Source organism: Nerophis ophidion, linkage group LG17 (assembly GCF_033978795.1).
Source record: "Nerophis ophidion isolate RoL-2023_Sa linkage group LG17, RoL_Noph_v1.0, whole genome shotgun sequence".
Lineage (NCBI taxonomy): Eukaryota > Metazoa > Chordata > Actinopteri > Syngnathiformes > Syngnathidae > Nerophis > Nerophis ophidion.
Genome location: NC_084627.1, coordinates 39,342,312 through 39,366,241, shown reverse-complemented (window position 1 = coordinate 39,366,241; position 23,930 = coordinate 39,342,312). Strand labels below are relative to the sequence as shown.

The 23,930-nt window shown below is 39.7% G+C and overlaps 1 protein-coding gene across 1 annotated transcript in view; it reads left to right on the top strand.

Annotated features, from left to right (window-relative positions):
* Positions 1 to 4,617: 4,617 nt before the first annotated feature.
* The window catches only part of LOC133536416 (histone-lysine N-methyltransferase EHMT1-like), a 73,414-nt gene continuing 54,101 nt past the window's right edge, over positions 4,618 to 23,930 (top strand). The window contains exon 1 of the mRNA XM_061876916.1: positions 4,618 to 4,677. Within this exon, the coding sequence (XP_061732900.1) occupies positions 4,657 to 4,677 (21 nt within the window). The 5' untranslated portion in view covers positions 4,618 to 4,656. The remainder of the gene's footprint in view (positions 4,678 to 23,930) is intronic.

The window sequence follows — 23,930 nt, the reverse complement described above, 5'->3', positions numbered from 1 at the left end:
TGAAGAACCCCAATGAGGGCGTGACAATACCAAGTTATATGACTTTTAAGGTTTACAGCTGCAAAATTAGCGAAGCAAAATTAGCTTGAAAGGTTAGCATGCTGGAATGCTAATATTTTTTTTCCTCACCATTAAGGTTTACAGCTGCAAAATTAGCGAAGCAAAAATAGCTTGAAACGTTGGCATGCTGGAATGCTAATATTTTTTCTTCACCGTTAAGGGTTACAGCTGCAAAATTAGCGAAGCAAAAATAGCTTGAAAGGTTAGCATGCTGGAATGCTAATATTTTTTCCTCACCGTTATTTTTCACCAATGACAATCAGCCAATTATAATGCTTTTAAAACAGGCTGCTGTGTGGGCTGCTTGAAGGTCCTTCCACCCTCATTGGGGCCCTTCAAGCATTAGAGGAGCTGTCACGCCAAATTGCTTCCGGGGGGAAGGTTTTTGTAGGGGGGAAGAAATTTGGTGTGACAGCGCCTCCACAAATGTGTAAGTTACCCATGCCTTGGGCACTAATACACCCCCATACCATCACAGATGCTGGCTTTTGAACTTTGCGCCTATAACAATTTAGATGAATTGATTAACGTGGACCCCGACTTAAACAAGTTGAAAAACTTATTCGGGTGTTACCATTTAGTGGTCAATTGTACGGAATATGTACTGTACTGTGCAATCTAATAATAAAAGTATCAATCAATCAATCAATCAATGGTTATTTTCCTCTTTGTTCCGGAGGACACCACGTCTACAGTTTCCAAATATAATTTGAAATGTGGACTTGTCAGACCACAGAACACTTTTCCACTTTGCATCAGTCCATCTTAGATGAGCTCAGGCCCAGCGAAGCCAGCGGCGTTCCTGGATGTTGTTGATAAATGGTTTTCTCTTTGCATAGTAGAGCTTAAACTTGCACTTACAGATGTAGCGACAAATTGTATTTAGTGACAGTGGTTTTCTGAAGTGTTCCTGAGCCCATGTGGTGATATCCTTGAGAGATTGATGTCGGTTTTTGAGGGATCGAAGGTCACGGTCATTCAATGTTGGTGTCCGGCCATGCCGCATGCGTGGAGTGATTTTTCCATATTCTCTGAACCTTTTGATGATATTACGGACCGTAGATGTTGAAATCCTTAAATTTCTTGCAATTGGACTTTGGGAAACGTTGTTCTTAAACTGTTTGACTATTTGCTCACGCAGTTGTGGACCAAGGGATGTACCTCGCCCCATCCTTTCTTGTGAAAGACTGAGCATTTTTTGGGAAACTGTTTTTATATCCAATCATGGCCAGGACTTGTCAGACCACAGAACACTTTTCCACTTTGCATCAGTCCATCTTAGATGAGCTCAGGCCCAGCGAAGTCAGCGGCATTCCTGGGTGTTGTTGATAAATGGCTTTCGCTTTGCATAGTAGAGTTTTAACTTGCACTTACAGATGTAGCGACCAACTGTAGTTACTGACAGTGGTTTTATGAAGTGTTCCTGAGCCCATGTGGTGATATCCTTCACACACTGATGTCGTTTTTTGATGCAATACCGCCTGAGGGATCAAAGGTCCGTAATATCATCGCTTCTGTGCATTGATTTCTCCAGATTCTCTGAACCTTTTGATGATTTTACGGACCGTAGATGGTAAAATCCCTAAATTCCTTGCAATAGTTCGTTGAGAAATGTTGTTCTAAAACTGTTCGACAATTTACTTACAAATTGGTGACCCTCGCCCCATCCTTGTTTGTGAATTACTTAGCATTTCATGGAAGCTGCTTTTATACCCAATCATGGCACCCACCTGTTCCCAATTAGCCTGCACACCTGTGGGATGTTCCAAATAAGTGTTTGATGAGCATTCCTCAACTTAATCAGTATTTATTGCCACCTTTCCCAACTTCTTTGTCACGTGTTCCTGGCATGAAATTCTAAAGTTAATGATTATTTGCCAAAAAAAAAAAATGTTTATCAGTTTTAACATAAAATATGTTTTCTTTCTAGCATATTCAACTGAATATGGGATGAAAATGATTCCGTTTATATTTACTACTAACACAATTTCCCAACTCATATGGAAACGAGGTTAGAAAGTGATCTTGCCCTCTTACAATGACAATTAAAAAAAACATGTTTCTCATGAACTATGTGTTAGTATTGTATGTCTGGCTGCGGGTCCTGCCTTTAAAAGAAAGGTTACCCATTTTAGAGATTACATTTAGTTCCTATAACTTTCTGTCTGTAAAATACGTCTTTTTGTTAGCATTTATGAAATCTAGTGACAATATTTCATGAATAATATCCTTAGATTAACATTCTTTATAAATAGCAGTAAAATAAGCACACATCTGATTGAGGAGTCAGAGTGTTACAACCTGGCATTTACACATCGTGTGGCATTGGGGTTGTCCGACTTTTTGTGTGGCTATAAACGCAACACTGGCTAAGTGCCATGAGCAATTTTCCCTCCAATTTTTTATATGTGTGAACAAACGCCAAAACTCCTTGAGCATTCAGTGGCGCACATGTGAGCGACGGCAGACGTGCACACTGTTATCCGCTTATCTTTTTATTTGATTTTGTGTGCGGCCTAGATTTTCCGTGTGCAGAGAATGCGTGAGCAGTGTGCAGTTGCACTAGAGCAGGGGTGTCGGACGTACGGCCCGCGGGCCGGAACAGGTTTTATCCGGCCCGCGGGATGAGTATGCGAAGTATAAAAATGAGCCGAACTTTTCGAATGAAAAAACTGCTGTTCTAGATGTGTCCACTAGATGTCGCAATAGCAATTATTTGTATCTTTCTAATTTACTATAATGCTACATATGTAAGAAAAAAACAAAAAAAACATGTTAGTGCACCAGTCGAGGTAAATGAGCAAACTACATAAATAACATCCTGTAATTTGATTTTGTTATTTTTTTTTAATCTTGATAGATTGAAAATTAGTTGATTGATGAACATTATCACATAATTTATTAAGAAAGTATAAATAATGATGTGAGGGGGGTGGGGGTGGGGGGGGGGTGCAACAAAGCAGGGTGTGCCAGAATAAAAATTAGCTGAACTTTTTGAATGAAAAAACTGCTGTTCTAGATGTGTCCACTAGATGTCGCAATAGCAATTATTTGTATCTTTCGAATCTAGATTATGCTACATATGTAAGAAAAAAAAAACATGTTAGTGCACCAGTCGAGGTAATTGAGCAAACTACATGAATAACATCCTGTAATTTATTTTGTTATATTTTGAAAAATCTTGATTGATTGAAAATTAGTTGACTGATGAACATTATCACATAATTTATTCAGAAAGTATAAATAATGATGTGGGGGTGGGGGGGGGGGGGTCTCCTCTCTTAAATCGTTCAATTTTGTGTTTTTTTCATCTTTTATTCTCTACAAAAAACCTTCCGTAAAAGGAAGTGAATTACATTTATATAGCGCTTTTTCTCTAATGACATTCCAAAGACATGCACCTGGGGATAAGTTGATTGGCAACACTAAATTGGCCCTAGTGTGTGAATGTGAGTGTGAGTGTTGTCTGTCTATCTGTGTTGGCCCTGCGATGAGGTGGCGACTTGTCCAGGGTGTACCCCGCCTTCCGCCCGATTGTAGCTGAGATAGGCGCCAGCGCCCCCCGCGACCCCGAAAGGGAATAAGCGGTAGGAAATGGATGGATGGATGGATTTTTCTCTAATGACTCAAAGCGCTTTACATAGTGAAACCCAATATCAAATTTTTACATTTAAACTACTGTGGGTGGCACTGGGAGCAGGTGGGTAAAGTGTCTTGGCCAAGGACACAACGGCAGTGACTAGGATGGCGGAAGCGGGGATCGAACCTGCAACCCTCAAGTTACTGGCACGGCCCCTCTACCAACCGAGCTATACCGTAAAATGTACAATGGAATGACAGACAGAAATACCCATATATATATATATATATATATATATATATATATATATATATATATATATATATATATATATATATATATATATATATATATATATATATATATATTTATTAAAGGTAAATTGAGCAAATTGGCAATTTCTGGCAATTTATTTAAGTGTGTATCAAACTGCGTTCGCATTAATCAGTACCCAAGAAGTAGCTATTCGTTTCAAAAAGGTTGGTGACCCCTGGTATGTATGGTATCCATCCATTTTCTACCGCTTATTCCCTTTTGGGGTCGCATATATATATACAGTATAACGTCAGAAAACAACAGCACACTATTTTCTCTTACAAGCCAATCCGCGGTCTTGTCTTTGAATACCAACTTCCGTTTCCGGTGTCGGAAAAAAAAATGTTGGTCGTTTTTTTAGTTTCTCCTATTTATTTTTGTTATATGATATATAAACAGGAAAAAAAACGTTTTCGAATCTAGTAATCTTGATACAACACTAAAAAAGAACGTGTTTTTTTGGGGGGGAGTTTCAAAATAAAGTCGTTCTTTGTTTTTCAAATCCCATTCATGACACGAAAATTAAATGACAAAGACGCTGCAAAAAAAAAAAATGTATGGGTATTATTAGCAGTATATTCAAAAGTCTCTTTAAGCCATAAAGATTCCTTCATGACAGGACTGTTGAAAAAAAAAAAATAAAAAAAAAAATCGATCTTGGTGACGTCACCGTGCATGGGCGGGGTTTAGGTCCAGGCACCATGGCTTCGGGAGAGACCGAGGTAAGTGAGTGAACATTATCTACCGCAACCTTGTGCCACTTTTCCCGCTCATTTACCTCTTTCCAAATAAACACATTCCGTCGCTGCGTGCTCGGCAAAACGGAATAATCGTCTTTTAATCCGGGCCGTCGGTGTGTTGTCCGTTTCCCGCTGCCAGCCTCTCGGTCTGCCTGCTTTTGTGCTTACCGGAGGGCAGCTCGAGTGTGTAGGAAGATGCTGCGCCCCGGAACCTGCATTTGCGAGTGCGATCCCGCGACGTGTAACAGCGCTCGTCCTCTTTATACATGGTCCCGGCTGGGTGTCAGAGTCCTGCTTCTTGTCGGTGTTTTTTTTTTTTTTTGCCTTCAAAATAAACCGAAGCTCGGTTAACGATCGCCTCCGTTAGCCTTTAGCCGATCGTTATGTATTCAATGTTGCTAACTGAATACTTCTATGTCGCTTTTTGTGTGTGTGTGTGTGCTAAAGTAGCAGACTGCACAAAAGGTGACCAAAGTAACAAAAGACCAGAAGATTGACTTATTATGGTTTGCATCCCCGTCGGTTGAAACGAGATGACGTTCGGTTGAGTATTGCGAGGATTGTTATGTAATTTGCCTAAAAATGTTGCACAAAACCTTCCACTGTAAACACATGGCGCCCGAGCGTAACGTGCATTGTCAAAGCTGGCTATTTGTTTACTAATTTGACATGTTACGGGACAAGCGGTAGGAAATGGATGGATACATGCATGAGGTTGTTGTACTGTACAGGCAGTGTGTTTTTCAAAGTCAATCAATCCCAAAGTTTACTCATATAGCCCTGAATCATGAGTGTCTCAAAGGGCTGCTCGAGTCATGACGACATCCTCGGTTCAGATCAACCCAATGGGGTGACAATTAGAAACCTTGGAGGGGACCGCTGAAGGGCGAACGGTGCAATGAACGTCGAGTGGATCTAGCATAATATTGTGAGAGTCCAGTCCATAGTGGATCTAGCATAATAGTGTGAGAGACCGGTCAATAGTGGATCGAACATAATAGTGTGAAAGTCCAGTCCATAGTGGATCTAACATAATAGTGTGAGAGTTCGGTCTATAGTGGATCGAACATAATAGTGTGAGAGTCCAGTCCATAGTGGATCCAGCATAATATTGTGAGAGTCCAGTCCATAGTCGATCTAACATAATAGTGTGAGAGTCCGGTCCATAGTGGATCGAACATAATAGTGTGAGAGTCCAGTCCATAGTGGATATAACATAATAGTGTGAGAGTCCAGTCCACAGTGGATCTAACATAATGGTGTGAGAGTCCGGTCCATAGTGGATCGAACATAATAGTGTGAGAGTCCAGTCCATAGTGGATCGAACATAATAGTGTGAGAGTCCGGTCCATAGTGGATCTAGCATAGTATTGTGATAGTCCAGTCCATAGTGGATCTAGCATAATAGTGTGAGAGTCCGGTCCATAGTAGATCTAGCATAATAGTGTGAGAGTCCGGTCCATAGTGGATCTAACATAATAGTGGGAATCCAGTCCATAGTGGATCTAACATAATAGTGTGAAAGTCCGCTCCATAGTGGATCTAACATAATAGTGTGAGAGTCCAGTCCATAGTGGATCCAACGTACAGTGATAGTGTGAGAGTCCAGTCCATAGTGGATCCAACATAATAGTGTGAGAGTCCAGTCCATAGTGGATCTAGCATAATATTGTGAGAGTCCGGTCCATAGTGGATCGAACATAGTAGTGTGAGAGTCAGGTCCATAGTGGATCTAGCATAATAGTGTGAGAGTCCAGTCCATAGTGGATCTAGCATAATAGTGTGAGAGTCCAGTCCATAGTGGGTCTAGCATAATAGTGTGAGAGTCCGGTCCATAGTGGATCGAACATAATAGTGTGAGAGTCCGGTCCATTGTGGATCTAGCATAGTATTGTGATAGTCCAGTCCATAGTGGATCTAGCATAATAGTGTGAGAGTCCGGTCCATAGTGGATCTAGCATAATAGTTTGAGAGTCCGGTCCATAGTGGATCTAACATAATAGTGTGAAAGTCCGCTCCATAGTGGATCTAACATAATAGTGTGAGAGTCCAGTCCATAGTGGATCCAACGTACAGTAATAGTGTGAGAGTCCAGTCCATAGTGGATCGAACATAATAGTGTGAGAGTCCAGTCCATAGCAGATCTAGCATAAAAGTGTGAGAGTCCGGTCAATAGTGGATCGAACATAATAGTGTGAAAGTCCAGTCCATAGTGGATCTAACATAATAGTGTAAGAGTCCGGTCCATAGTGGATCTAGCATAATAGTGTGAGAGTCCGGTCCATAGTGGATGGAACATAATAGTGTGAGAGTCCGGTCCATAGTGGATCTAACATAATAGTAATAGAACTGTACCAAAACTGTATTTATTAAACAGTTATTAAGCAGTGTCACAAACATTCATATCATTTCCAAAACAGAAAGTGGATCTAACATAATAGTGTGAGAGTCCGGTCCATAGTGGTTCTAACATAATAGTGTGAGAACATAATAGTGTGAGAGTCCAGTCCATAGTGGATCGAACATAATAGTGTGAGAGTCCGGTCCATAGTGGATCTAACATAATAGTGTGAGAGTCCAGTCCATAGTGGATCTAACATAATAGTGTGAAAGTCCGGTCCATAGTGGCTCTAACATAATAGTGTGAGAGACCGGTCCATAGTGGATCTAATATAATAGTGTGAGAGTCCGGTCCATAGTGGATCTAACATAATAGTAATAGAACTGTACCAAAACTGTATTTATTAAACAGTTATTAAGCAGTGGCACAAACATTCATATCATTTCCAAAACAGAAAGTGGATCTAACATAATATTGTGAGAGTCCGGTCCATAGTGGATCTAACATAATAGTGTGAGAGTCCGGTTCATAGTGGATCGAACATAATAGTGTGAGAGTCCAGTCCATAGTGGATCGAACATAATAGTGTGAGAGTCCGGTCCATAGTGGATCTAACATAATAGTGTGAGAACATAATAGTGTGAGAGTCCGGTCCATAGTGGATGGAACATAATAGTGTGAGAGTCTGGTCCATAGTGGATCTAATATAATAGTGTGAGAGTCCAGTCCATAGTGGATCTAACATAATAGTGTGAGAGTCCGGTCCATAGTGGATCTAACATAATAGTGTGAGAGTCCGGTCCATAGTGGATCAAACATGATAGTGTGAGAGTCCAGTCCATAGTGGATCCAGCATAATATTGTGAGAGTCCAGTCCATAGTGGATCTAACATAATAGTGTGAGAGTCCGGTCAATAGTGGATCGAACATAATAGTGTGAGAGTCCGGTCCATAGTGGATCTAACATAATAGTAATGGAACTGTCCCAAAACTGTATTTATTAAACAGTTATTAAGCAGTGGCACAAATATTCATGTCATTTCCGAAACAGAAAGTGCAAGATTGTCGGAGACATTTTAAAACAAGCTATTAGTGCACTTTTGTGCATGATGTCACTAAGTTGACATATCAAAACAACAGTAAATTAAAGTGTACTTTTTGTACACTTTAAATAAATAAAGTGCACTTTTGTGCATGATGTTACATAAGATATTTCCATAACAGTCAAATAAAAATAAGCTACATAACAGGAAATCAAATAGTGTATGTTCTTCGATATGTGGTAGGTTACTGCGGACGTTGTCTCCTTCTGTTATTGACTGTTTTTTTCATAGGGTGTTGATCTGGAAATGGTTGCTTGGGCATTTTGTTGGTGTGGCACCGGTCGGAGATGTTGACATGCGGAGTTTCAAGCACTCTTCATTGTCTAGCCGTTGACTTTTCAAATGATGCTACATTAGCAGTGCTGCTACTTTTTTTTTAGCAACGCTTTTGCCACATAAATGTTGAACATATTCCTGCTTGAAGCCAAACCACCGCCAGACGATGGATCCCGTGCTTTTTTTCTTGGGAATGAATTCTTCCTCCATTTTTTACCAGATTCGCACATTCTCTCTCTCGTATTACCACCCGCACGTCACCGTTAGCATTTGAGCTAACCTTACCATGTTGCTACATCTGTGCTCCCCAGGAGGGTGTGACGGATGTAAGAAGTTGCGCTTGTTTTACGTCCATGCGAGAAGGAGAGACAAGAAAGAGTGAGAAACGCATGTAGTGTAATGCTCGCAGCTAAAAGCAACTGCGTGAGAACGTATACTCGAATATCACGATATATTGCCCAGGCCTACTTGGAGCGGACCGCAGATGTGGGGACCCCACCCTGAGCGACCGGTGCAATGAACGTCGAGTGGATCTAGCATCATAGTGTGAGAGTTCAGTCCATAGTGGATCTAACATAATAGTGTGAGAGTCCAGTCCATAGTGGGGCCAGCCGGAGATCATCTTGAGTGGAGACAGGTCAGCGGCGCAGAGACGTCCCCAACTGATGCACAGTTTTTCAGCCTTTTCTGAGCCGAGGCACATTTTTTTTCATTGAAAAAAATCCAGAGGCACACCGCCAGCAGAAATAATTGACAAATAAAACTCAGCAGCCGATATTGACAATTAAAAAGTCGTTCTCGCAATTGTTAGATATGAATTCAAACCATAACCGACCATGCTTCACTATAACTTTTGTCTCAAAGTAGGTGTACTTTCATGTCCTGTGACATCACGCTGTGACTTATTTTGAGGTTTTTGGCGTTTTCCTGTGTGAAATGTTTTAGTTCTTGTCTTGCGCTCCTATTTTGGTGGATTTTCCTCTTTTGTTGGTATTCTCCTTTAGCAGTTTCATGTCTTCCTTGAAAGCTATTCCCCGCACCTGCTTTGTTTTCGCAATCAAGAGTATTTAAGTTGTGCGGACACTATCCTTCTTTGTGGGGACATTGTTTATTGTCACGTACGGATTTACTTTGTGGACGCCATCTGCTCTACATGTTGTAAGTCTTTGCTGTCGTCCAGCATTATGTGTTTATTGTTTACTTTGCAGCCAGTTCAGTTTTAGTCTAGTTTTGCATAGCTTTCCCTAAGCTTCAATGCCTTTTCTTAGCGGCCCTCGCCTTTTGTTTATTTTTATTTTTTTGCGTTCGATACCTTTTTACCTGCACGCTGCCTCCCGCATATTGTGATCACGACAAACCATGTACCTGACATCTACAAAGCAATTGGCTACCTGCTGCCACCTACTGATATGGAAGAGTATTACACGGTTACCCTGCCGAGGTCTAGACAGTAAAGGCACTCAACAACGGCACATTATTAGCGGATTATAATTACTGGTTTGCAAAAAAATGTTTTTAACCCAATTAGGTGAAATTACATAATCTCCCACGGCACACCAGACTGTGTCTCACGGCACAGTGGTTGAAAAACACTGCTGTAAAGGCAGGGGTCATCAATGTATGTTGTGACCTGCTGCCTTTAAGGGGAGGCTTCATTTGTTGATCATGGTGTGTTTACATGCACTTAAAAGTATGATATGTTGCATTAATTTGATTTAAAAAAAACCTGCAATTCCAAACACATTTATTTACCTTAATCCAGGGGTATTTAATCAGTAGCTTGTGACCTACATTCAGCACCCCATTTGATTTTGAGTAGTTCACAAAGAATATCATGCAAAACCAACTTTTCTTACCTTTTGGTACCTGCAGTTGTGTATTTGAGATCTTCGTAAGTCCTGAAATTGTTAAATAAAGCTGTGGAGGCTTTGCAGGGATATTTATGAAACAACCTTCATACTTCCGTCACACGAGTCGTTTGGAATTTCCACAACCTGTGATGTCATCGTTTGGTTAAAAAACGCCACCGAATTTTTCATATAAAATATAACTGTTCAGAGTGGCTTGCGTGAATCCGCCATTGTAGTCCGCACTGTGGTCAGAAAAGCTACCTTCTTTTTCGCTATCCTCTTGTTGTGGGACAAACTGGCTCGTACATTGACATGCATTCTCAGCTGTTGTTCAGTTCAGTTTCAGTTTATTTCGAACATGCATACGATACAATGTAATGCATCACACCGTTCTAGTTGTTTCATTATAGCACTTCCGAAAAGGAGTAGGAAGAAGCAGAGCTTATTTAATCGTACCCCTTTTGGTACCATGAATATTTTATTCAATTTCCTTGTTCTCTGTAACAGAACCGTGAACAAATAAATAGATAATATACAATAGTAAGCATAAGAGTATTAAATACATAAATACCCGTTGTCTCAATAAAAAATAAAAACAGGTTTCAAGATGTTCATCATAATTCATAAAACAATCTTGTAGGGCTGGGTGACTTAAACTCGGTATTCAATATAAATCTCTATATATTTTCTGGTGAAAGTATACATATAAAGATATACTTCTTTGAGGGAGATTCACTGAAATTGAAGTGAATGACAACTGCACTGTAAACAGTCAGCTGCACTTTTATTAACCCACTTAGGCAAGATGAATAGATACCATGAATTGATTAACGTGGACCCCGACTTAAACAAGTTGAAAAACTTATTCGGGTGTTACCATTTAGTGGTCAATTGTACGGAATATATACTGTACTGTGCAATCTACTAATAAAAGTATCAATCAATCAATCAATGGGTATTAACAGCACAGTAAAAAGAAACAGCTTATGTAGCTCAGAATTTCATAATATAAATAATATACAAAAATATTATTTCTACGTAAAATAAATAACATTGCTGTGCAAATAATACTCAATGGTGTGATTAAAAATGGTGGTAAGAACAATTACCCTTAATACTTATCAGATGAAAAAGGAAACAATGACAATATGAACAAAGTATTTGAACAATTTATGAACTACTTCATAAATATTGTAACAAATCAGGATAAAACAATTCCAGATGTACATGATGGGTCAGTTGAGTGCTCGAACAAAACCATAGACAGGAATCCCAACTTGATGTTCCTCAATAGCAAGACAAATGAAGAAATAATCAAAATAGTAAATAAATGCAAATCCAAGACTAAAATGACTGTCATTGTTTTAACATTTAATGTCAGATATACAGCAGCTGCGATTGCTAAAGACTGCAAGGGAAGTTCACCTTCTCCCAACATTTAAAAAAAGTGGTCAAATATGTTCTTTGGTGTTTGCATTTCAGTGACTAAATGTGTTAAGATGCTTGTAACTTTTGTTAAAGGTGCAATATGTAGTAATGTGGCCAGAAATGGTACTACAATCACGGTCAAAGTTCTGTAGTCCCCTCCCACTCTCCATAGATGAGGTTACCAGATACGCAGCCGAATCCGAATCCTAGTCCAAGGAACTTCAAATGACAGTCGACGGGTCCTACGCTGTAGGTTTCTCTTGTTTATGCTTCTTGCAAGATGGTTTACTAAGTAATTATGCCACATTTTGCTAATATCCATTATCAAAATGTATTTGCAAAGTTACACAGAAATATTTTCGTCAGGAGTCGGGACAGATTGTTGGCATTACCTTGCTAAAATGTCTAGTTTGATCGCACGGCCCACCATTGAAATAATTATACATAGTAATATACAGAACTATCTCAGAAAATTATAATATTGTGATCAAGTCCTTTATTTTCTGTAATGCAACTAAAAACATGAAAATGTCATACATTCTGGATTCATTACACATCAACTGAAATATTGCAAGCCTTTTATTATTTTAAAATTGCTGATTATGGCTCACAGCTTAAGAAAACTCAAAAATCATATCTCAAAAAATTAGAATATTTCCTCAGACCAAGTAAAAAAAATATTTATAACAGCAAAACAAAATCAAACATTTGAAAATGTCAATTAATGCACTCAGTACTTGGTTGGGAATACTTTTTTACACGGATTACTGAATCAATACGGTGTGGCATGGAGGCAATCAACCTGTGGCATTGCTGAGGTGTTATGGATGCCCAGGATGCTTCAATAGTGGCCTTTATCTCATTTGCATTATTGGGTCTGGTGTCTTTCAGCTTCTTCTTCACAATACCCCACAAATTCTCTATGGGGTTCAGGTCAGGGGATTCGGCAGGCCAATTGCGGACAGTAATGCCATGGTCAGTACACCAGTTACTGGTGGTTTTAGCACTATGGGCAGGTGCCAGATCATGCTGGAGAATGAAGTCATCATCCCTATAGAGCTTTTCAACAGATACACCTACAACAGCCGTACTCCCATGGTCAAGCCACTCCTGAACTCAAGACAACGGGAGAAGCGTCTGACTTGGGCTACGGAAAAGAAACATTGGGCAGTTGCAGAGTGGTCCAGAGTCCTGTTTTCAGAAGAAAGCAAGTTTTGTATTTCATTTGGAAGTCAAGACGCTAGAGTCTGGAGGAAGGCTGAAGAGGAGCAAAATCCAAGTCGCTTGAAATCCAGTTGAAGTTCCCACAGTCAGCAATGGTTTGGGGAGCCATGTCAGCTGCTGGTGTTGGTCCACTGTTTCATCAAGTCCAGAGTCAATGTAGCTGTGTACCAATAGATTTTAGAGCACTACATGCTTCCATCTGTTGAAAAGTTCTATGGAGATGATTTCATTTTCCAGCATGATCTGGCACCTGCCCACAGTGCCAAAACCAGTAACTGGTGTACTGACCATGGCATTACTGTCCTCAATTGGTCTGCCGACTCCCCATAGATAATTTGTGGGGTATTGTAAAGTAGAAGCTGAAAGACACCAGACCCAATAATGCAAATGAGCTAAAGGCCGCTATTGAATCTAAATGTGAGCCCTGTGTATATATGATTGTGTATACGTGTGTTTTTAAAATGTGGCGGCATCTATCATGCTGTGGCTGTGCACCAGGATCAATTACATGTAAGGAAAACCCTGCTTACTATTTTTTGTTGATTTTTGGTTATGTATACTAGTGCTGTGTCAAATTAAAAGTAGCAACCATGGTAAGAGATGCCAAACTTATAGTAGACTTCATCTTTTTGACACTAAAACACTCACATCCATTTTACCGTTACAAGCTAAGGTTTTTTTGCTGCCCATTAATCTTTTTTTTTTTTGATTACATGAGTTTTATGATCGGGAAAATCCATCATCAAAATCTAAATTTGATGAATTGTCCAGCTCTTGTACATACTGTCTGGTTTCAGAGGCCTTTTAAAACAATCAAAATAATGATACAACGTTTGAACCAATGCAGTGTTCACTCAGGCTTCATGCTGAAACTACTACTGTCTGGGTGGGTCTGGAATGCAACTCTGGTTTAGTACAATGTGGTTTTGTACTTTTGTCATTGTTTCATCTCATTGTGGTACAGACATATTGCTGTTGTCCGGAGCTGTCACACAGCTGATTGTTTTCATTGTTAAGGTAGATCTGTCTTATTGGGGCCTCTTGCAGTAAATCTGTAGATTAGTCTTCTCATTGCTTAAATCCAGGATTTTTCATGTTCGTTGTGTTCTCGAGAGCCAGGGATTGAACAGATCAGTCTAATTACGGCATATTTGTATTTGGATATGTTCATTATTTGGAACTTTTAAGTGGTGGAGACTTTATTCAGCTGAAACTGAGATGTTTGCAGCTTCATTTGAAAGGCCTCTTATCTGCATCAATGAGCTTCTAGACCTCTATGTTCCCCATCTAGTGGAAAACTACTGCAATGGCCGGTAAGCAATCCAGTTGCAAAATGGTGGAGATCCGCAGACAGGCTTCTTTGCCTCCCTTCCCCCTTCCTGCCTCTTGATATAGCAGATGTTCATTTGTTCACCACCAGGGGGAAGGAAGAGCACAACGTATTTTATGACTGGATTCATAGAAATGATCAAATGAGGGATTTTTATTTCTTCCACACACAAAATCTAACCAGGTTCTTTGAGACTATTGACATCCGAAGATTGTATCAAAGCATTGTTAGCCTTTGCCATGCACTTCAGGTGCTCTGCTGGCTTCCAGGACTGACCTTGTTTCTGCTTGACAAGGTGCTTGTCCGTCCTTGGCTTAGGGACCCACTGAAGTATGCTTCTGTAAATTTGTCTGGAAGACTCATTTTTTTGGGCGCACCGTGTCTACCTGAAGTATTTGCAGGCTGAGGCCTTGGAGAGGAAGATGGTATTGAATGAGTCATGAAATGCAGTTGTCATTTGTGACTACTGCACTTCTGTAGATTAAGAACCAATACATTCAGTATTGTTTCAGTTTTGCCGACTACAATTTTCAATTCAGGTGCAATTTTACTAAGGTAACGTAATTCGGATCATGTAAATCTGCAGCTTCCTCAAAGTAGTATACCCAAACAAGCGTATAAAGAGAAAAGCCCTAGAATGTGACATTTAAAAGCAAGTGTGGATTCCGCTAATAGAGGGTGCCCATTGCAAAGCAATGCAGCTCATCTTATTCCTCATAATTATTATTATTATTTTTTAAATCTTATCCGGTTGATTATTTTAGCAATTTACTGTTCACAGTTTCAGTCACCGCTTGCAATGGACGCTTCTGATTTTGCCTGCTAAGCCACAGCCCCTTTGTTATTGCTGTAATGTCCCACACTTTCGTCAAAGATGTAACATTTTTTTCTTCCCAATGCTGAAAATATTTCATATAATATATTTAAGAGAAGGCTAAACTACTTAGCCCAAGGCTACTTTTACAAAATACCATATTTTCCAGACCATAGGGCGCACCGCATAATAAAGCGCACTGCCGATGAATGGTCCATTTCTAAATAATATTTTTTCATATATTAGGCGCACCGCAATATTGGGTGCATTAAAGGAGTCATATTATAATTTTTTTCTAAATTGAAAACACTTCCTTCTTATCTACATAACATGTAATGGTGGTTCATTGGTCAAAATGTTGCATGGATTATGTTTTCCAGCTCATCTTCAAGATGCTTTCTGACAGTCGCTTCCGGATGCACAGTTTTGTGGCCGTTTTTTTTACGTGGTTCACCATCTTCTCCGCGTCATCTTTGTTGTAGCCGTGTAGCGTGCAAGGACGGGAGTGGAAGAAGTGTCAACAGATGGAGCTAACTGTTTTAATGACATTCTGACTTTACTTAAATTAGGGCTGGGCAATATATTAATATACTTAATAAATCGCAGATTTGTCTCTGTGGGATACGATACGGAAAAGGACTATATCGTGATATTCAAGTATACGTTCTCATGTAGTTGCTTTTAACTGTGGGCATAACACTGCATGCGTTTCCCCACTCTTTCTTGTCTCTCCTTCTCACAGAGAGGTAAACTAAGCGCACTTTCTTACACACATTGCATGTGCAACGTCACACGCTTCCGCCGAGCAGACAGGTAGCGCCATGGTAACGTTAGCTGTGATGCTAACAGTGAGGTGCGGGTGGTAATACGAGAGAGAGAAGGTGCGAATCTGGTAACAAATGAAGGAACAATTCGTTCCCAAGAAAAAAACAGCACGGGATCCATCGTCTGGCGGTGGTTTGACTTCAAGCGGGAATATGTTCAACATTTATGCGGCAAAAGCGTTACTACAAAAAGTAACAGTACTGCTAATGTATCATTATTTGAAAAGTCACCCACTAGAGAACAAAGAGTGCTTAAAACTCCGCATGTCAACATCTCTGACCGGTGCCACACCAACAAAATGCCGAAGCAACCATTTCCAGATCAACACCGTATAAAAAAAATAAGTCAACAACAGAAGGAGATAACGTCCGCATGAACCTTTTATGCAGCTCATTTTTATTTGATAGTTATTGAAATTTCTTGTGTGACATCATGCACAAAAGTGCACTCTATTTGTTTTTTAACTCTTGTAGTGGCGTTCTGTACAAAAAGTACATGTTAAAGGTCTACTGAAACCCACTACTACCGACCACGCAGTCTGATAGTTTATATATCAATGATGAAATATTAACATTGCAACACATGCCAATACGGCCTTTTTAGTTTACTAAATTGCAATTTTAAATTTTCCGCGAGTTTCTTGTTGAAAACGTCACGGACTGTAAAGAAATATTAGCGCTGCTCCAAACACGGCTAAAAGTCGTCTGTTCCTGGCGTAATTACACAGTATTTTGGACATCTGTGTTGCTTAATTTTTTGCAATTTGTCCATTTAATAATGGAGACTATAAAGAACAATGCCGTTGGTGGAAAGCGGTGGATTGCAGCTGTCTTTTTCACCAAGACACAGCCGGTGTTTCTTCGTTTGTTGTGAAGCGGAGCGGTCAAGGGAACATGTTTTCTCTACGTCAACCAGCATGTTTTTGGATGGGGAAATTGTGATATATATCTTACCGGAGACATCAATGGAATATTCGTCGTCCTGCAGCAGCTGTCATGTCAATAAAGGCAGCAGTGAGCTTGGCTCCTCGGCTTCTCTCTGAGACTGCGTGTTCACCACAGCCATCCGACCTCGAGGTATGGCTTTACAATTTTTAAAATCTCACTAAAACACTATTAAAACAATAAGCAGATAAGGGATCTTCCATAATTATCCCAGTAAATGTGTCTAAAAACATCTGAATCGCTCACATTGCAATCGCCATTTTTTTTTTAAACTTTATTTATTTATTTATTTTTTTCTAGTCCTTCGCTATCAATATCCTCAGCCACAAATCTTTCATCCTCGCTCAAATTAATGGGGAAATTGTCGTTTTCTCGGTCCGAATAGCTGTTTGTTGGAGGCTTCTATTATAGACAATGTGAGGATATGAGGAGCCCTCACACGGGTGACGTCATCGTCTGCGACTTCCGGTACAGGCAAGGCTTTTTTATTAGCTACCAAAACTTGCGAACTTTATCGTCGATATTCTCTACTAAATCCTTTCAGCAAAAATATGGCAATATCTCGAAATGATCAAGTATGACACATAGAATGGACCTGCTATCCCCGTTTAAATAAGAAAATCTCATTTCAGTAGGCCTTTAATTTAGTGTTGTATTGATAAGTCATCTTGGTGACATCATTCACGAAAGTGCACTCATAGCTTGTTTTAAAATGTCTCTGACAATCTGGCACTTTCTTTTTTGGAAATGACATGAATGTTTGCTTAAAAACTGTTTAATAAATACAGTTTTGGTCATTGGACTTAGTTTAAATTTCCCTCTCTGCATGAAAGTTTAACATGAGCATATATTAATGCAGTATGAAGAAGAATGTTTTAAAGTAGACACACAGAATCATCATACTGCTGTGATTATATTAGGGATGCACCGATTAATCGGTAACCGAATATATTCGGCCGAATATGGCAAAAAAAGCCACATTCGGCTTTCGGTGGAATGAGTTAAAAATAAGGCCGAATAGTGGCGTGTGACGCAATTTTTTTGACGCGGTGACGCAATCAAGCAACGTGCAGTGACGCGGTGACGTTGGGATATGTTGTGTACCTGTATAAGTGTATGAGGTTACAAGCACACACTTATTGAGATTTAGTGGGGCCTCTGTTTACATTATTAGCCTGTTGTGTAGGCTACCTGTATAAGTGTAAGAGGTTACAAGCACACACTTAATTGAGATTTACTTGAGCCTTCTGTTTACATTATTAGCATATCTACTGTGGCTAAGCAGACTTTTGCGAAAAGGACAATAATTCATTTGTTGTGGGTTTATCCACTTTAATGCACTTTATTTTTTTTTTGGAATGCATGTGTTGTTTGAAGGCCTAATATAAATGAAAAACTTTGTGCTTTTTTTGAAAAGCAAAGGTTACTGGATCATTAAAAAAATGTCAATATTCAATAAAAAATTACTTTATTTGAAAAACATGTCTAAATATTTATTCTAGGCTATTTATGCAATATAAAAAAAATTGTGAAAAACTGCATTCGGTATTCGGTATTCGGCCAAGCATTTAAATTTTATTCGGCTTCGGCCACAAATTTTCATTTCGGTGCATCCCTAGATTATATGCATCAAGTGTTCAATAAAGGCTAAGGCAAAATATCGAGATATATATCGTGTATCGTGACATGGCCTAAAAATATTGAGATCTTGATAAAAGGCCATATCGCCCAGCCCTAATATATACATATATGTATAAATATACACAGTGTATATATGTATATGTGTATATAATATATATATATATACAGTATATTTATACTGTATATTTTCAAATATCTCTGTGTCGCCTACTTGTCTACATGAAAAAGGATCCCCCTGCTGACCTCCCTACGGACTGGACTCTCACATTATGGCGTTGGGATCAGGGGTGTACCACTCCTCCTATGCATCAGTCGGTGACGTCTCAGACATCCATAGGGCTGACCTCCCTATGGACTGGACTTTCACATTTATAACCATATCCACTTGGCATTCATTGCACCGGTCACCCAAGCGTGGGGGTTTCCTCACATCTGCGGCCCCTTCCAAGGTTTCTCATTGTTCCCATTGGTCTGAAGTGGGATCAGAGCCCAGGATTGCACGAACAAAAGCACTCGGGTCTGGTAACCTCGTAAAAAAACAGGAAGTGATTGGTGAGCAATGGGTCGTACATGCTAAAAACAGCCAATCACGTAACAGTATCAACTATCACGTTGGGTTGTGCCATCTGGCTGTCTGTTCTTTGCATGGAGTGAGAAGAGAAAGTAAAAATAAGTGCTGCAGAGATATTGTCAGAAAGAAAGAATTTGTTGATAAAACAGGAAAGGTTACCTCAACAGTATGACTGTTTCTTGTATTTTTTTAAAACACACCGGTACTGTATAAATACAGAACTAAATATACAATTGTGCAACATTAAATAATGATCCATCCATCCATCATCTTCCGCTTATCCGAGGTCGGGTCGCGGGGGCAGCAGCCTAAGCAGGGAAGCCCAGACTTCCCTATCTCCAGCCACTTCGTCTAGCTCTTCCCGGGGGATCCCGAGGCGTTCCCAGGCCAGCCGGGAGACATAGTCTTCTCAACGTGTCCTGGGTCTTCCCTGTGGCCTCCTACCAGCTGACGTGCCCTAAACACATCCCTATGGAGGTGTTCGGGTGGCATCCTGACCAGATGCCCGAACCACCTCATCTGGCTCCTCTCGATGTGGAGGAGCAGCGGCTTTACGTTGAGCTCCTCCCGGATGGCAGAGCTTCTCACCCTATCTCTAAGGGAGAGCCCCACCCTCCGGCGGAGGAAACTCATTTCGGCCGCTTGTACCCGTGATCTTATCCTTTCGGTCATGACCCAAAGCTCATGACCATAGGTGAGGATGGGAACGTAGATCGACCGGTAAATTGAGAGCTTTGCCTTCCGGCTCAGCTCCTTCTTCATCACAACGGATCGATACAACGTCCGCATTACTGAAGACGCCGCACCGATCCGCCTGTCGATCTCACGATCCACTCTTCCCCCACTCGTGAACAAGACTCCTAGGTACTTGAACTCCTCCACTTGGGGCAGGGTCTCCTCCCCAACCCGGAGATGGCACTCCACCCTTTTCCGGGCGAGAACCATGGACTCGGACTTGGAGGTGCTGATTCTCATTCCGGTCGCTTCACACTCGGCTGCGAACCGATCCAGTGAGAGCTGAAGATCCCGGCCAGATGAAGCCATCAGGACTATATCATCTGCAAAAAGCAGAGACCTAATCCCGTGGCCACCAAACCGGATCCCCTCAACGCCTTGGCTGCGCCTAGAAATTCTGTCCATAAAAGTTATGAACAGAATTAAATAATGATTTGGTCGAATAATATTTAAATTGTAATTACCGCATTACATACATTCATTTCCATACTTAAAAAACAATATTTAGAACAAATTAAATGTTACTTAGACCAGTGTTTTTCAACCTTTTTTGAGCCGAGGCACATTTTTTGTGTTGAAAGAATGCGGAGGCACACCACCAGCAGAAATTATTTAAAATTGAAACTCACTTAACAGTAAAATGTGGTTGTCGCAATTGTTGGATATGACCTTAAGGCAGGGGTGTCAAACATACGGCCCGCGAACTGGTTTCATCCGGACCGCGGAATGAGTTTGCTCGGTATAAAAATGAGTTGAGATTTTTGAATGAAAGAAACCTCTCTTCTAAATGTGTCCACTAGATGTCGGAATAGCAATTATTTGTATCTTTGCAGATGATGCTCCATATGTAAAAAAAAAATATACCACGTTAGAACATCAGTCGAGGAAAATGAGCAAACTACATAAATAACATCCTGTAATTTGATTTTGATATAATTTTTGAATCATGATGAGATTGAAAATTAACACAAATGTGTTGACTGATGAACATTACCACATAATTTATTCAGAAAGTATAAATAACAACAAATAAAAATAGACAACTATAAACCGCAACATGTAAATGAAAAAAACAAAACAACAACATTATGATTTGTACATTTTCAGAATTTTGCTTGTTTTATTTTTAAACCAAGAAAACAATCTGAAGTTGTCTTTATTTTTAAGTTATGGTGCCGTGATTTTACCAATCCGGCCCTCTTGGGAGGAGATTTTTCTCCGTGTGGCCCCCGATCTAAACTGAGTTTGACACTCCTGCCTTAAAGCATAAGCAAGCATGCATCACTATAGCTCTTGTCTCAAAGTAAATAAATAAATAAATAAATGGGTTGTACTTGTATAGCGCTTTTCTACCTTCAAGGTACTCAAAGCGCTTTGACACTACTTCCACATTTACCCATTCACACACACATTCACACACTGATGGAGGGAGCTGCCATGCAAGGCGCCAACCAGCACCCATCAGGAGCAAGGGTGAAGTGTCTTGCTCAGGACACAACGGACGTGACGAGGTTGGTTCTAGGTGGGATTTGAACCCGTGCCCCTCGGGTTGCGCACGGCCACTCTCCCCACTGCGCCACGCCGTGGTGACAGTAGGTGTACTGTCACCACCTGTCACATCACATCATGACTTATTTTTACTTTTTTGCTGTTTTCCTGTGTGTAGTGTTTTACTTCTTGTCTTGCACTCTTATTTTGGTGGCTTTTTCTCTTTTTTTGTTGGTATTTCACTGTAGCAGTTTCATGTCTTCCTTGCGATATTCCCCGCATGTACTTTGTTTTAGCAATCAAGAATATTTCAGTTGTTTTCATCCTTCTTTGTGGGGAGATTGTCGATTGTCATGTCATTTTCGGATGTACAGTGTGGACGCCGTCTTTGCTCCACAGTAAGTCTTTGCTGTCGTCCAGCATTCTGTATTTGTTTACTTTTGCAGCCCGTTCAGTTTTAGTTTGGTCCTGCATAGCCTTCCCTAAGCTTCAATGCCTTTTCTTAGGGGCACCCACCTTTTGTTTATTTTTGGTTTAAGCATTAGACACCTTTTTTACCTGCATGCACTCCCACAGTCTCCCACTGTTTCTGACATCTACAAAGCAACTGGCTACCGGCTGCCACCTACTGATATGGAAGAGCTCTAGACCGCACCGACACTCAACAACAACACATCATTTGCAGACTATAATTACTGGTTTGCAAAAAATATTTTTAACACTAATAGTTGAAACTAGACAATCTCCCACGGCACACCAGACTGTATCTCACTGCACACTAGTGTGTCGCGGCACAGTGGTTGAAAAACACTGACTTAGACCACATTACTTCCTGGCAGTAAACCTGCAAACAATTGTTCTTCTCAGGTTTTGCTATGTTCACACTTTGCACTATTTTGTTACACTTTATTGAGCATTTCTTACATGTTCCTTATTTTTGCACCTTAATTTGAATAGGTTGTCTGTTTCCTTTCTGCCATGATAGCTGAGGGGATTGAATTATCAGAAGAAGGTTGAATTTGAAATGAAAATGTTAACATTAAATATATTTTTCTTCTAATCAGACTTTGTATTTTCTATAGGTCATAAAAAATATCAATAACTATCAATATCGACCAATTTAAAAACAGTTTTTAGCCATATTGCCCAGCCCTAATCATAAAGTTAAAATAGTTTTTAAGGCCAAGCTCAACTCCCAAAGGTCAAATGCCATCTAGAGCAGTGGTTCTCTAATGGGGGTACGCGTAACCCTGGGTCGTACTTGAAAGTATGCCAAGGGGTATGTGAGATTTTAAAAAAATATTCTAAAAATAGCAACAATTCAAAAATGGTTTATGAATATATTTATTGAATAATACTTCAACAAAATATGAATGTAAGTTCATAAACTGTGAAAAAAAATGCAACAATGCAATATTCAGTGTTGACAGCTCGATTTTCTTTTTTATGGACATGTTCCATAAATATTGATGTTAAAGATTTATTTTTTTTTGTGAAGAAATGTTTAGAATTAAGTTCATGAATCCAGATGGATCTATATTACAATCCCCAAAGAGGGCACTTTAAGTTGATAATTACTTCTATGTGTAGAAATCTTTTTTTATAATTGAATCACTTGTTTATTTTTCAACAAGTTTTTAGTTATTTTTATATCTTTTTTTCCAAATAGTTAAAGACAGACCACTACAAATTAGCAATATTTTGCACTTTTATACAATTTAATAAATCAGAAACTGATGACATAGTGCTGTATTTTACTTCTTTATCTCTTTTTTTCAACCAAAAATGCTTTGCTCTGATTAGGGGGTACTTGAATCAAAAAAAAAATTCACATGGGGTACATCACTGAAAAAAGGTTGAGAACCACTGATCTGGAGGTTAGCTAAATGTAACAGGCCTATTTTATATCCGCACATCTGTTTTATTTATACTTTGTTGTTGTGGCTGCAAATCTCGGGTTACCTGGACTAAGCTCACCCGAAGTTTGTGCATTGCTCGAAGACACGAAGCCCATAAAACTCTGCTGATTGGGGTATGGGAATGGAATTAAAGACCACAAAAAGTACGGTATGTAAGGTCAGCTCTCTGTAGGCTTCCTTTGATCTCTTCCAGTTTGACTCACTGATGCATGAAGAGCGGTCTTAGGGAGCGGAGTTCATATAAGGAAGATGTAGTTTCCTGTTTTCATTTACAACTTGGTTAAGGCAAAACTCCCATAGTTAGGGTCTCCAACATAACATCGATTTTGAATGTAAACATTAGTGTCACAGGTAATATATTCTTATGGTATTTATGTACGTGTGCTAAAATATTGGTTCATCGGTGTGATATTACTACAGTATTTTGACACATTAGCAGTGGACATTTTTTTTACCCTCCAAACAATCGATGTTTTGATTGCAATTAATTGCATACACAGGGTTTTCCTTAGATGGCCAATAAAACTGTGGCATTGGGTGGGTTAGGGGCGTGGTCAATATGATATCCTCACATTATTTACTATGATGCATATGGTTTCTTCAAAAAGGCAAAAAATATACATACATTTAAAACAAATCGGTTAATATTAATTATATTATTAACATTTTATTGTACACAATACAGTCTATGTTTTAATTGTTGCTGCTTATCGTACAATATACTTTGTTGAACATTTATTTTATAG